The following is a 14,797-nucleotide window of genomic DNA, read 5'->3' as shown; positions in this document are numbered from 1 at the left end:
ACCAAGCTGCCCAATCGTTTTTCCAGAGAATCCTGATGGCTTATTTTTTAATGTGAAATTTGCAGATTTTTAAGATACTCTCTTAGCTAACGTCAGCAGAGGAGCACCAGATTGCTTTTCTAGTTTAGGGTTTCTAACCTGTATACTTGAGAGATTTATATTTGTGTATTTTAAGCTATAACTCCAGAGGGTGAGGTTGGGATTCTTTGGTTAGGATTTTGGTGACCACATTAAATAATCAGTTCTGTCTCTGAAACACTGGGAAATCAAAATGTATCTCTCTACCTTTTTTTTCCCCCCTTTGAGGTTATGTGAAGATAGAAGTGAATCAGACTGGCACTAAATGAGTGATAGATCTCAAGTTAAGGTTATCAGCTCTGATGCCTTCACTTCTAAACAGCTGTTAGTCTTTACTCAGTTATTCTTGAAATCTCTTTCTTGATGATTGTAAAAGTGATTCAGATTGCATTATGTTGTTTGAATACAATGAAAATTCTACAAAACAGAATTGTTGACTTTTCAGTTACCATTAATCTCAACTGAAAACTAGCACTTTAGGGGCATTTGGGTGGCTCAGTCGGTTAAACGTTGAACTCTTGGTTTTGACTGGTGAGTTCGAGCCCCGCATCGGGCTCTGCACTGACAGCATGGAGCCTGCTTGGTTTTGTCTCCCTCTCTCTCTCTCTCTGCACCTCCCCTGCTCACTCTGTCTCAAAAATAAACATTAAGAAGGAGGGAAGGAAGGAAACCAGTACTTGCATATTGGGTGTTTTGTTTTTTATATTTTGTGACAGGATAGCAAAACTTGATTAAAAATATTCTTGTGTTGTGGGAGAGGACCATGTTGTGTCATTAAAAATGGTAGTATTTTTACTGAGAGCTTTTCTGTAATGTCTTTGTATTGTTTCTGAATTTTTGAGATGGTGTAACATTTTGAGTGAACAAGGTATCATTTTTCCATTTTCATTTGGATAGTTTTAGAACTATTCAGTGAATAATAGGGAGGTAGAAGTTCTTAGGGAGTTTAAGAAGTACTACTCTGCAAACTTCTGCAGCATTTACAAAAGCTAACTGCAGAAGATTGCTGATTGATTACTTCTCTGTTCTTACAGAGATTTATCAGAAGGTATCACAGCTTAAACCATTTTCCTATCATCAGTAGTACTTAACAGGAGTTACAGTCTTCTCTCGGCCTGAAATACTGTAGTGCTCATCAGTGCCACAGAAGTGTATTTTAAGTTCCTAAAGAACAATTCAGATGTTAAGCTTTTAAAACTTAAGGGTAGAAAAGCAGTTGTTTTTAAATGTGGTGAAGAAGCTTTTCAGAAAAAGAAATAAGATTTTAATTAGATACTCAAAGACAAGGAACAGGCTTTTGAGAAAGTGAAAGGATGATTAAGGAAGGTTAGATTGACCAAAGCCTTTTTTATTTTATTTCAAAGTTTTATTTATTTATTTATTTATTTATTTATTTATTTATTTTGAGTAATCTCTACCCAATGTGGGGCTCGAACTCATGACCCTGAGGTCAAGAGCCCCATTGCTTCTCTGACTGAGCCAGCCAGGCAAACCACAAAGCCTTTCTTAAATTAAGAATTTTAATATTTAGTCCTGATATGCTTTGAGTTAGTGTTTGCATTTACAGCTGAGGAAAAGGGAAATCTAGAAACCCTAGGAAGTACAGTTGGCATATGGTAACTGACAACATATATTAGACTCAAGTGATAAGTAAGTGGATTTTAAGACTCAAGTCGTTGAATATAGTTTCCTAACTGTAATGAAGCAGTTGGGTTTTTCATTTCTTACCAGTCTCTTTGGGGGAATTCTAGACACCAGAAGTTTGGTTTTTCTGTGTAATTTTTTTTTATCATGGAAAATTTCAAACATACTTGAAATTAACAGATTAATATAATGAACTCCAATGAGCCTGTCACTCATTTTCAGTGGCACCCCTTATCGTAATTAATTAATTAGCATGGAGCTGTATAGAAATCATCGGGAATCTCCACCATTGACTATGTAATCTGAGTTAAGTTCCCGAGATTTTTTTCAACTGTAAAATGGATCTCTACCTAAGTATCCTTACCTCATAGTGTTGTGATGATTCAGTGACAAAATGAATATAAAACATAGTGTGGAATTTGACTTACTGCTGACACTCAGAAACTAATACTAGTTTCATTTCCCCTTTCATAGAAAAATGGAGTCGATATCCACTGGTTGTGTCCTACTTGTGACTTGAAGCTAGTGTGTCTCATGTGATGTTTGTTTACTTAAGTGCAAGCAATTATTTGCCCCATTCTTCAAGATTGAAATGATTTATGGTTCTGTAGCTGAGACTTTTCTTACAGGTACAGCTTTCCAGGCTTTTCCCCACGCCCTGTTTCTACAGAACAAGATTGTTTGATAGAAATACAATGCAAGTCACATACTTTATTTAATGCAACGTACCCAAAATATTACCATTTTAGCATGTGTCTAATTTTTTATTTTAAAAAAAAAATTTTTTTTTAACGTTTATTTATTTTTGAGACAGAGAGAGACAGAGCATCAACGGGGGAGGGTCAGAAAGAGGGAGACACAGAATCTGAAACAGGCTCCAGGCTCTGAGCTGTCAGCACAGAGCCCGACGCAGGGCTGGAACTCACGGACCGTGAGATCATGACCTGAGCCAAAGCCGGCCGCTTAACCAACTGAGCCACCCAGGCGACCCATAATTTTTTAAAAAATTAAGATGCTTTCGGTTCTTTATGTTTGTTTCAAGTTTTCAGTATCCATTATGTATTTAACATTTAAATACATTTCAATTTGGACTAGCCACTTTTTAAGTACTCAATAACCATATGTAGCTACTAGCATTTACCTTATTGGGCAACACAGCTTTGAAGTCCCATAAGGTGTTCACATTCTCCGTGCCCACAGCACACTTTTTGAAGAGTCATGGGAGAGAGCCATGGAGAAGAATTAAGACCTAGATTTTCCTCAAAGCTATTTATTTGGTCATTGGATTCTGGAGATTGCTGATTGATTACTTGTTCTTACAGAGATTTATCTGAAGCTTAATTCCAGATGATGATTATTTGTTAACTCATTGAGGTTATTAAGTGTATTAATACATTGATCTGTAATTTTAATTTCTTTTCCAAATTAATTTACTTATGTGTTAGATATTTAGCATATATGTGTAGTAGGAAATTTATGAAGAAATTTGGCACTGAGTAGTGTATAGTAGTTACAATGTTATTCTTAATGATTGTGTGCTTTTTTTTAAGATTGCAGCAAAAATTGGAGGTGATGCTGGTACATCACTGAATTCAAATGACTATGGTTATGGGGGACAAAAAAGACCTTTGGAAGACGGAGGTAAGTTGTAGTCATAAGTATTTTAATTGTTTTACACACAGTTTAGTTGAAGGCGGTTTTTAATATTTTTTGCATGTTCTTTATTGAAACATTACTTTTATAATAAGGTTCCTAAAATTGTAAGGTTTATATTGGCCTCAGAAGGAAAGGGGGGAAAAGACCTTAGACAAGGTAGGTAAAATTTTGAGCTAATCAGCAAGTTTTGTCTTAGTAGAAAACATTTTCTTTTTTTTTAGGATTGTGCCAGATTGACAGTTTGCACAGACAACTTGTTAACATACTGAAAAGAACAAAAATATAAAATGTTTAGAAGATGTTTCACTGGGTTTTTTTCTTCATACGTGAATTAATCTTTATATGCTATGTTTTCATTATTTTACTATTTCAGATTTCACTTTAAAGGTTGATGTTGCTATAGCTTGCTACTCTAGTGTGTTGCAGGTTATACCTTTTTTTTTTATGTTACTTTTTTTGTTTCAGTACCTTGTTTTGTGTTTCAGGTTTAACTCAAAATGTGGCTTAAAACAGTAGATTTACAGTGCTTTGTTTTTTTTTTTTTTTAAACATAATTGTTGAAGCTTCTGAACTTAGAAGTCTGCAAGTATTTTTTTGTTTTAGATTTGATATATGAATTTTGATACATTTTCTTTTTGCCATTTTATTTATTTAACTTTTTTTTTTTTAAGGAGGATTCTGAATGAGCCTATAGAATGTATTTGTAGCTTTTGACCAGGTGTACTTGGTTTTCTTTTATTTAAGTGTCTTTCACATTTATAGTGAGGTTTTGATATACAAAAAAATGAGCTAATGATGCTTCAGATGTTGTATGTAATGTATTCTTTTTATTTTATGTGTAGATGGCTCTTGGACAAGTCCGAGCAGTACAACACACTGGGAGGGAATGCCCTCTCCTTTTAAAGGCAGGAATTTTTATTTATTACCTGTGTTTAGTATGTAAACGTGAAATAAACCAGTGGATTCTTAAATGGACACAAATATTTCTTGGATTATGTGTCTGAATTTTTGCTGCACAACATTCTGATGTTTAAACATTTAAGTTTGAAGGGGGGAGGAAAATGTAGTACTTTCAGACGTAGGTTGTCTATTCTAAGGTATGCATTGTATTCATCTGTGTAAAGGATGTAGATGAAGGTAGTCATGTAGTTGCTTTGAGTTTTTCTGCTGAAGTTTATGCCGTGAAATGTTTGGTTAGGAGCAATAGAATAGTTTAGATTGAGATTGCCTTGTAATGTGATTTTTTTTTTTATTTATTTTGCATAGCCTTGTGGTCACTGTCAGATACACTCAACTTTTGATATGTCAAATTTTCACGTTCTGATAGGTTCTGTTTTTCTTCCAGTCTTCAGTTCCTACAGTGGGAAGCATCATTAGCCTTTAGCATGTGATATTTTGCTAGTAATGGACCTAAGTACTTTGTCTTGTATCATTCTAAAGTGCTTAACATACATTAAGGTCAGTGATTTGATACAATCAAAAAGAATTTTTTTTTAATGTCTGTGCATCTTTTAAACATGAAAAGAATTAAAGAAATGTAATGTTTCTTTTGATTATTAAGAGTCTGGGATAAGTATTGGCACTTTTTGGTTCAAATGATAATTACCCTCAGCTATTTCAATAAGTGTTTACATTGATATTTATTCTTACTTGGGCACGGGTTAGCTAAGTCTTGTATTTGTACTTATTGGCAAAAAGTTAAAAAGCTCTTAATTTTGCAGATCAACCAGATGCTAAGAAAGTTGCTCCTCAAAATGACTGTAAGTATTTTAAATTGGGTCAAAAGCTAAAGTAACTGGAATTTAATACGAGGGTTTTGTTCCTGTTTTTTGTTGCGTATCTTTGGAGTTAGTGTAAGGCTGTGAATAGCTTTGTAAATATGTATTTCATGTCTTTATAATCTCCCACTTCAATTATGGCCGGGTATATATTAATAAGATTTGGTTGCTAAATTGTTTTTGTATTCAATTTATTTTATAATTCCATTTTTAACTTAAGCTTGCACCCCTTGAGAAAGGACGGTTTTTTTCCTATGTCATTGCTGATGATCTCTGCCATTACAGTGACTTTCTTGACCACTGTCAATGTTGATTTAAGTATTCTGCATAAAATTTTACTCTCTTAAAGATACTGTGTGTATTGAGGAAAGATTTTAGAATTGTTGGATATAATTGTATTAATTATGTGGGAAACTTAGTTTTCATTTTATTTTTATTTGATTTTTTGGTAGCTTTTGGAACACAGTTACCACCGATGCATCAGCAGCAAAGGTATAGTGAAATGCTTTTTCAAGAGTTCTTTGCAAATTTTAGTTTAACTGTTGGTGAAAACACAACCAAGTTAGTGTATAATGAGTATGTGTCTGCATTTTATTTTGCATATAAGAATGAATTTCCCTCCATTTAAGAAGGTGATACAGAAGGATAATTTTACCTTTTGAGTGAGATACATTTATAATTTGGAAGGATGGGTGGAGTTAGCCATATTTTAGAAGAACTAAAGTGAATAATCACTAAGATAACATTACCTGAACTCCACCCTAACTCCTTTGTAGTTCATGCCTTTAGACTGTTCATCTACCATACCTTCTGACTTGATGTGTTGATTCTGACTTGAACTACTCAAGCTGTATTTTGACTATGAATATGTGCCTGAAAACCTAGTTTAAGCCTTTAGACTTCGATTTTTTGTTCGTGGGTTACCTTTTATGTGTAAACAGAGCTTCTTTCTTTGAAGGAAAATGTTAGTTTTTGTTATTTTTTAGCAGGTCTGTAATGACAGAAGAATACAAAGTTCCAGATGGAATGGTTGGATTTAGTAAGTAACCTAATTTTTAAAGCTTTGACAACAATCAAAACATACTCTATAGTCTTTTAGCAACTAATGTTCTTTTTTCTTACTAGTAATTGGCAGAGGAGGTGAACAGATCTCACGCATACAACAAGAATCTGGATGCAAAATACAGATAGCTCCTGGTAATGTTACTCTCTTGCTGTTTTCAAAATGACTAGAAAACTAGCATGTTTTTGTCAGTAGGTAGTGAATGATGCTGTTAATCTTCTCTTGGCCTAAAATTTGTTTGGTGTTGTTTTTAATTGTAGACAGTGGTGGCCTTCCAGAAAGGTCTTGTATGTTAACTGGAACACCTGAATCTGTCCAGTAAGTATGAAATCCTATGCCTGAGGCCAGTGTATCCTTCCTACCAGAGGATATTGCCCGTACATTTGAGCCAACTTTGTTCTGCGCTATTAATTTTCCCATTTTCTAGATAATTTCTAACAACATATAAACATGCTTGAAAATTCCTTCATCTTGACAAAAACCGTCCTTGAACCCCACATTTATATTTCTCTGCCTCCTTATACAACAAAACTAAAAAGCAGTAGCTCTATTTGCGGTATCATCTGCCTCTGTTTTCATTTTTTCTTGAACATGTATGAATCAGTTTTATTCCCGTGGTTCTATTGAAATTGTTCTTTCTGAGATCACAAATGGATTCTTCATCATTCCACCTATCAACATTGTTTGACACAGTGAACAATCTTCCTAGAAATCGCCAGCTCCCTGGCTGCCCTTTCTCAGTCATTCTTGGTTGTCCTGCTTTATATTTCTGACCTTTTGTTGTGAAAGTGCCCCCAAATTCAGTCCTCCTAAAATAGATCTGTATGTGCTCCTTAGAGTACTTCATTTACTCTATTAAATTTCATTAATATATAATTTTAGATATCATAAATTTTATGTACTCTTAAATTTTTAACTTCAGTGTTGCTCTCTTTTTCTAAATTCTAGATTCCTGTCGAGCTGCTTACTTAGTATCTCTGCTTGAATGTCTACTAGACATCTCAAACATCAGATTGTTATAAAGGGGAAATTGTTTTCCATCCCATTCCCAGCCTGCTTTGTCTTTTACTCCTCTTACTCATCTCAGTGAATGGCAACTCTGTTTTAATTTTTTCTCATGCCTCAATTTATCCATAAGGAACTCTTGGGTCATTTTTCTTCATAATTGATTTGGAATCTAGCCTCTTCTTGCCATTTCTGTACTGTCACCTTGTCTGTGACATCATTTGCCTATATTTCAATATGTTTCCATTCTTTTTAGCCTTGTTCAGCAGTAGTATATCCTTATGCTAGTATAGCCATAGTGATCTTTTTAAAATGTGAATCAGTTCATATCCCTACTTTGCTCAGATCCTCTAATGCTTCACCACTTAGAGTAAAAGTGTTTTTATCAAGGCCTGACTCACTTGCCACCTTTCTCATTTCATATTTTTTTAATGTTTATTTACTTTTGAGAGAAAAAGACAGAGGTGTGAGGGGGGGGAGGGGCAGTGAGAGGGAGACACAGAATCCGAAGCAGGGTTTGAGCCCCGCGTTGGGCTCTGTGCTGACAGCCCAGATCCTGTGTCTGTCTCCCTCTGTGTCCCTCCCCTGCTCACGCTGTGTCTATCTCTCAAAAATGAATAAATGTTGAAAAAAAATTTTTTAATAAAAAAATTTTGTTAAATTAGTGTTAAGCCCCCTAAACCTGAATTAGAATGGAAGTACCTGATCATACTATTTTGTATTTCTCTGTTTGCATTAAGGTTTTGATTATGCTGTAACTTACTCTTTGACTCTTTATTTGTTAACAGATCGGCAAAACGGTTACTGGACCAGATTGTAGAAAAGGGAAGACCAGCCCCTGGCTTCCACCATGGTGATGGACCAGGAAATGCAGTTCAAGAAATAATGATTCCAGCTAGCAAAGCAGGATTAGTTATTGGAAAGGGGGGAGAAACTATTAAACAACTTCAGGTATTATTATGTTTGTAAAATGACTACTTTTCATCTATTTTGAAGCCTGTTTCCTTCCACTCCCCTTTTGTTAATACTTGTGATTTCTGTAACAGGAGCGGGCTGGAGTTAAAATGGTTATGATTCAAGATGGACCTCAGAACACTGGTGCTGACAAACCTCTTAGGATTACAGGAGACCCATACAAAGTTCAAGTAAACTTAAGTTTATATTTTACAAAGAAGGATTTGGGGGCGGAATGGGCAAAACATGTATGAATAATTACAGTGTTTTGAGACATACTTTCTAAATTGGGTGATTTTTTCCCCCCCCTACTTCAGCAAGCCAAGGAAATGGTGTTAGAGTTAATTCGTGATCAAGGTGGTTTCAGAGAAGTTCGAAATGAGTATGGGTCAAGAATAGGTGGAAATGAAGGGATAGATGTAAGTAAAAATACCCATTCACAAATGGTTGTATACTGGTTGATAAATATGTGTTTTTTCTGTTGTGTGTTACAAAGCCATCTCTAACATTGTATCCCCTCACCCTGTTTCTGCCTTAGAGTGTAGAATGTATAACTTGTATCTCATTACCCTATTTGATGGCATATCAGAGCATAGTGCTGTTTTTACTTTAATGATTTGAGGTAGATTAATTTTCAGGAAATGGCTTTCTTAATATGTAGTCTTCTTTGTATAAGGTCCCCATTCCAAGATTTGCTGTTGGCATTGTAATAGGAAGAAATGGAGAGATGATTAAAAAAATACAAAATGATGCTGGTGTTCGAATTCAGTTTAAGCCAGGTGAGTATACATATTTAATTTTCTAGGTGTTGGTAGCAATTTGTTTTGACGTCCATTTGTTGCTAAATAGATCCATTTTGGTTTTTTATTTTGAAGATGATGGAACAACACCTGATAGAATAGCACAAATAACAGGACCTCCAGACCGATGTCAACACGCTGCAGAAATTATTACAGACCTCCTTCGAAGTGTTCAGGTTTGACAGATGTTACTATTTTCATTATTTTGTTTTCATTTAAAAAATACTTTCCAGGATGCATGAGTGGGTCAGTCAGTCAAGCATCTGACTCTTGATTTCGGCTCAGGTCATGATCTCATGGTTCGTAAGATAAAACCCTGCATCAGGCTGCACAAAAGTATCTATTTTCTTGAAAGCCTGAAAGTGTCCCCCCTCCCCCTTTAGTTTTATGTCAGAATCTGTCTGATAATGCTTTGTTAATAGCTAGAAAGGTAACTTTGAGGTAGACATCTTGGAACAGAAAGGCAGCTACATAAGTACAGTCTTATTCATCCTAGTGTAAAAAGAACAAGCGGTGGGTAGTATTTGATTATTTGGGCCAAGTCATCTCTCAGCTTCTTTAAATTTCTGGTTTAGGAAAATAGACATGTAGTGACTTCACCATGGAAAGAAGAATATTCTTCTGTGCTGACTTTTATTTTTTTCTTTGTGTTTCCCTTAGGCTGGTAATCCTGGTGGACCTGGACCTGGTGGCCGAGGAAGAGGTAGAGGTCAAGGCAACTGGAACATGGGACCACCTGGTGGACTACAGGAATTTAATTTCATTGTACCAACAGGGAAAACTGGATTAATAATAGGAAAAGGCAATGTATTTTAAATAATGTCTTAATGTGTGGGTAAAAATGTTAACACATGACCTGATTTTTCTGGATGCTATTTCTCTTGTAAATCAGTAGCAAGGATTTTTCTTTGGCTCTATTTTATGTTGGTTTGTAACAAAAACATAAATGAGGGCCTTATATGCACATAAAAAGAATGGGATTTGAAAAACATTGGCTTCTAGAGGGTGGACCAATAGTGTATTAGTGTAAGAAACTTGTTTTGACCCAAAAAGTGGTTTGATGTTTTTGTGCCATTTGCTTTTTCCTTACATCTTTTTAAAGTTTAGGACTTTTAATAAGTGTTATGTTACTTGTAAAAGCAATTTATTTGAACCAAATATTTTGATGAGTTACTTTTTGTTGTTGTTACAGTTGATATTAAGGTTAGGTACAGACATGCTAAGTTGTCTTGAAACTTGAATGTATTTTAAAAGCATGAGATGCTTTATACAATTTGATTTTAAGTGTAGAATAAATGGAAAATTCTAATAGAATATTGGCAGATGGGATACTGCTCTAAACTTTTTTCTTAATGGCTGTTTTAGTTGTGGTCATTTTCTTTTAAGAAGTTCTTTTTGTATCCTTTGACTCTTTAGAAAAATTACTGTGTTTTGATTTTAGGAGGTGAAACCATAAAAAGCATAAGCCAACAGTCTGGTGCAAGAATAGAACTTCAGAGAAATCCTCCACCTAATGCAGATCCTAATATGAAATTATTTACAATCCGTGGCACTCCACAGCAAATAGACTATGCACGGCAACTTATAGAAGAAAAGATTGGTGTGAGTATGCTTTAAATTTCAATTTATAGGGACACCTGGTTGGCTTAGTCAGTAAAGCATGCAACTCTTTATCCCCAGGTTGTGAGTTCAGGCCTCATGTTGGGTATAAAGCTTACTTAAAAAGTAAATAGATACGATATTTACATAGACCCTATTAAATAGAAGGTATTAATTCAGATGTTTCTATAATTGCTATATAAAGAAATGCCAATTTCTAGTCTAAGATTGTAGGTTTCACCACAAAATGAACACATACAACAGGAAAGATTGTCCAGCAGTGACAAATAATTCAGTTAAATACACATTTGTAAGTATGTAGAACTTTGTGTGAGTAAATAATAGACTGCATTACTTGCAGATACAATGTAAGAGTTGGTGGGTGGGTTGTAGAATGTACTTGTAGGACATAGTTAATGGGAATTCAGTATTTATTAAGGGCTTAATGTACTCCACCCTGCTCAGGTAAATATGTATTAGATGAATCCCCCAGTTTAGAGTAGAAATTTACAAATCCATCTTAGATTGACAGTCATTTGGGGAGTTTTAAAGTGTATACTATTTGAATGCTTTCCACCTTTACACATGACAGACAGACCTGATACACAAATTTGGAAACTTCCTTTAGATAAGTTTCCTGGTGGTAGTACAAAAAAAGTATAAAGAGTCTTGATTGTGCTTTCTTATAAGAGGAGGATGTAGTGTCTTAACTGTGTTCTTTTACTATAGGATGTAAGGGAGCATTTTGAATAATAATAATTAGAATTTCTTAGGAAAGTTCTCCCTGATGATTGCCATATTGTGGAAGGGATACAAAAGAAGTTAGATACTGTTTCTGTCTTCTGGGAAAGACAAAAATAAATGTATAAAAGACACTTACAGAATATCTTACCAGGGGTACCTGGCTGGTTCAGTCAGTAGAACATGTTACTCTTGATCTTAGGGTTGTGAGTTGTGAGCCCCATGTTGGATATAGAGATGACTAAGAAATTAAAAGAAAATCTTATAAAAACATATACAAATATTGTAAGTTTTGTGGTATTAATAAGTGTAATTGTTGGGGCACCTGGGTGGCTCAGTCAGTTGGGCATCCTACTTAAATCTCCACTTGGGTCTTGATCTGAGGGTTCTGGGTTTGAGCCCTGCATTTGGCTCAGTGCTGGGCATGAGGCCTACTTAAAAATACAGGTGTCTGGGTGGCTGAGTCACTTAAGTGGCTGACTTCTGATTTCAGCACAGGTCATGATCTCCAGGTTCATGAGATTGAACTCGCACTGTTAGCACAGAGCCTACTTGGGATTCTCATTCTCTCTCTGCCCCGCCCCGCCGCATGCTCACATGGGCTTTTATTTTCTCTCATTCTCTCAAATATACATTTAAAAAATTAATAAGTATAGGAGCACCTGAGTGGCTCAGTTAGGTGTCCTACATCACAATTCACAGGTCACAATTTCATGGTTCACGAATTTGAGCCCCACGTTGGGCTCTGTGCTGAAAGCTCAGAGCCTGGAGCCTGCTTCGGATCCTGTGTCTTCCTCTCTCTCTGCCCCTCCCCCACTCACGATCTGTCTCTCTCAAAAATAAACATTGAAAAAATTTTTAAATATAAGTGTAATTGAAAATATGAAGAAAATAATTATGTACCCAGTATTGGCAGAGGTCGATGCTAGAAAAATGAATTAACGTTTTGGATTTTACTATCCTTGGCATGCATGGATCAAGGTTTCTTCTGGATTGATGGGCAAACAAGATAGGTTCTAGAGAAGCAGTTTAGTTTGATAGTTAAGAGCATGGACTCTGGAATCAGGCTGTTAGGTTCAAAATACTCTGAATCATTTACTGTGTGACCTTGGAGAAAGTTGTTTATACTTGTTTGCCTCTTGTTTCTTTCTCTGAAAATAAGGATAATAATAGCTATTTTACAGGTTGTACAAATGATATGAGGTTTGTGTCACTTAAAAGAGTGCCTCGTACATAACCCTATGAAAACGTTGCTACTTTTTCAGTAGTCCTTTTTTACTTTTTGTAAGGGATTGGTTATGGATAATAGAAGTGAAGGATAATGAAAACAGATTTAAAGAGGTAAAGTAATAGAAGGAACTTGAAAAGTCACAGAGTTTAGGGTGCCTGGCTGGCTCAGTCAGTTAAGCGTCTGATTTCAACTCACATCATAATCTCACAGTTCGTGGGTTCGAGCCCTGTGTCAGGCTCTGTGCTGACAGCTCAGATTCTGAAGCTTGCTTCAGATTCTGTGTCTCCCTCTCTCTCTGCCCCTCCCCTGCTCACGCTCTGTCTCTCTCAAAAATAAACGTTAAAATTTTTAAAATTACAAAGTTTAGCTTCATTATTTTGTAGTGAGGGAATAGACAACTAAATGTGATTTAAGCATTTTTCTTCAAAATGTCACATGATCAGTATTAACTTCATGAAAGCTAATTTGGATTATCAAAAGGAAAATCAACTAAGCATTATTAAGTGGTATGATATGAGGGGCGCCTGGGTGGTGCAGTCGGTTAAGCGTCCGACTTCAGCCAGGTCACGATCTCGCGGTCTGGGAGTTCGAGCCCCGCGTCAGGCTCTGGGCTGATGGCTCAGAGCCTGGAGCCTGTTTCTGATTCTGTGTCTCCCTCTCTCTCTGCCCCTCCCCCGTTCATGCTCTGTCTCTCTCTGTCCCAAAAATAAATAAACGTTGAAAAAAAAAAATTTGAATATGAAGATAGGGTATTTAGAAACTAATGATAAAGGGGAAGAGAGGAAATGAATTTGAATTACTGATTTTAAATGGGGTTCTGGGGCACAAAGGTTATGAAGAGGAGTTTAGTTTTTTGAGTTACTAAAGTTACTAGTTGTTACTTTACATGATAAAGTACCCAGTAGTTCATAGTATAATAGCAATTTGGGGAATATATTGTCAAGGTGGTTGTCTGATTGTTAGGAAAGTAGATGCTGAATAGATGTAGAGAAAGAAAAGTTAGGGAAAACATGGTATTTGATACACTTCCATGATAAGATAATAAAGAAGTGTAGTAAAAGTAAGAATTATAAAAAAGAAAGGGAAATAATGGAAAAGGGAATTCGTCTGAAAGGAAGAGAATGGAAGATAAAGGAGATGTTTCAGTTCTTTGCTGATGCTGTTGATTTTAATGAATTTTCAGGTCTTAATATTTAATATGGTAGAGTTGAGTTTTTTCAGCATGGGCACCTGGGTGGCTCAATCAGTTAAGCGTCTGAATTTGGCTCAGGTCATGATCTTGCAGTTCCCTGAGTTTGAGTTCCGATTTGGGCTCTGTGCTGATAGCTCAGAACTTGGAGCCTATTTCAGATTCTGTGTGTGTGTGTGTGTGTGTGTGTGTCTCTCTCTCTGCCCCTCCCCTGCTTGCTCACCCACTCTCTCTCTTAAAATAAGTAAACATTAAAAAAATTAAAAAATTTTTTGCAACATGAATGAGGAAATGAAGGAAAATCTAAAATATGTTGTTGGTGTTATTTGGCCTTTGAATTGTTAAGCCATTGCTGTTTTTCTGATTTTTTTGTACATCTCTTTGCTTTTTTACAGGGCCCAGTAAATCCTTTAGGGCCACCTGTACCCCATGGGCCCCATGGTGTCCCAGGCCCCCATGGGCCTCCTGGGCCTCCAGGGCCTGGAACTCCAATGGGACCATACAACCCTGCACCTTACAATCCAGGACCACCTGGCCCTGCTCCTCAGTAAGTACTGAGTTTGATTCTGGAGTTTTCCCCAAATATTCTAGCTTTTGGTAAATTGTGTTTTTATATTGATTTCTATCTTTTCAGTGGACCTCCAGCTCCTTATGCCCCCCAGGGGTGGGGAAATGCATATCCACACTGGCAGCAGCAGGCCCCTCCTGATCCAGGTAAAAGACATTTATCATTCATGTGTAATCTGTAGTTTTGTTTGCCTCTCCTGTTATATATACTCTTAAATTTTCTAGTGTCATTTCTACATTGTGTGCATTTTTCGCACTTGTTTCACTCTTTCAACAGGAGTCTTAGTTTCTGATTTTACCACAGTGTATGAGACTGAGTGAATATGATGTTTTCATGTAACTTTTTTCTACCTATGTTGACTTTCTCTCCTTTCAAAGTGATAAGAACAGAGTGCTAAAAGCCAGAAGCTATAGGAAGAAGTACAGTGTCTTAGTTTTAGATTCCAGTGCCATCAAATGTATGATGTGTTAATTGTGACATTGTCCATGAAA

General features: G+C 36.0%; 2 protein-coding genes across 20 annotated transcripts in view; one reads left to right on the top strand and one right to left on the bottom strand.

The window, feature by feature from the left end:
• NEXN (nexilin F-actin binding protein) overlaps positions 1 to 14,797 on the bottom strand; it is an 85,983-nt gene that overhangs the window by 2,752 nt on the left and 68,434 nt on the right. The gene's annotated exons all lie outside the window — the stretch shown is intronic.
• The window catches only part of FUBP1 (far upstream element binding protein 1), a 33,682-nt gene that overhangs the window by 2,549 nt on the left and 16,336 nt on the right, over positions 1 to 14,797 (top strand). For 8 of the 17 annotated variants that reach the window (XM_086717358.1, XM_086717356.1, XM_086717357.1 and 5 more), the window contains exons 2-17: positions 3,273 to 3,363; positions 4,221 to 4,283; positions 5,100 to 5,138; positions 5,609 to 5,648; positions 6,143 to 6,195; positions 6,282 to 6,353; positions 6,480 to 6,537; positions 8,013 to 8,175; positions 8,271 to 8,369; positions 8,496 to 8,597; positions 8,855 to 8,957; positions 9,054 to 9,154; positions 9,639 to 9,780; positions 10,420 to 10,580; positions 14,134 to 14,285; positions 14,373 to 14,452. In XM_086717358.1, the coding sequence (XP_086573484.1) occupies positions 3,273 to 3,363; positions 4,221 to 4,283; positions 5,100 to 5,138; positions 5,609 to 5,648; positions 6,143 to 6,195; positions 6,282 to 6,353; positions 6,480 to 6,537; positions 8,013 to 8,175; positions 8,271 to 8,369; positions 8,496 to 8,597; positions 8,855 to 8,957; positions 9,054 to 9,154; positions 9,639 to 9,780; positions 10,420 to 10,580; positions 14,134 to 14,285; positions 14,373 to 14,452 (1,519 nt within the window). The remainder of the gene's footprint in view (positions 1 to 3,272; positions 3,364 to 4,220; positions 4,284 to 5,099; positions 5,139 to 5,608; positions 5,649 to 6,142; positions 6,196 to 6,281; positions 6,354 to 6,479; positions 6,538 to 8,012; positions 8,176 to 8,270; positions 8,370 to 8,495; positions 8,598 to 8,854; positions 8,958 to 9,053; positions 9,155 to 9,638; positions 9,781 to 10,419; positions 10,581 to 14,133; positions 14,286 to 14,372; positions 14,453 to 14,797) is intronic. The other 9 variants (XM_086717360.1, XM_086717355.1, XM_086717354.1 and 6 more) reach the window with 3 other exon arrangements.

The sequence above is a fragment of the Puma concolor genome, chromosome C1 (assembly GCF_028749965.1).
Source record: "Puma concolor isolate L17-30 chromosome C1, mPumCon1.1.hap2, whole genome shotgun sequence".
Classification (NCBI taxonomy): Eukaryota; Metazoa; Chordata; class Mammalia; order Carnivora; family Felidae; genus Puma; species Puma concolor.
This window is presented reverse-complemented; position numbering and strand designations above follow the sequence as displayed.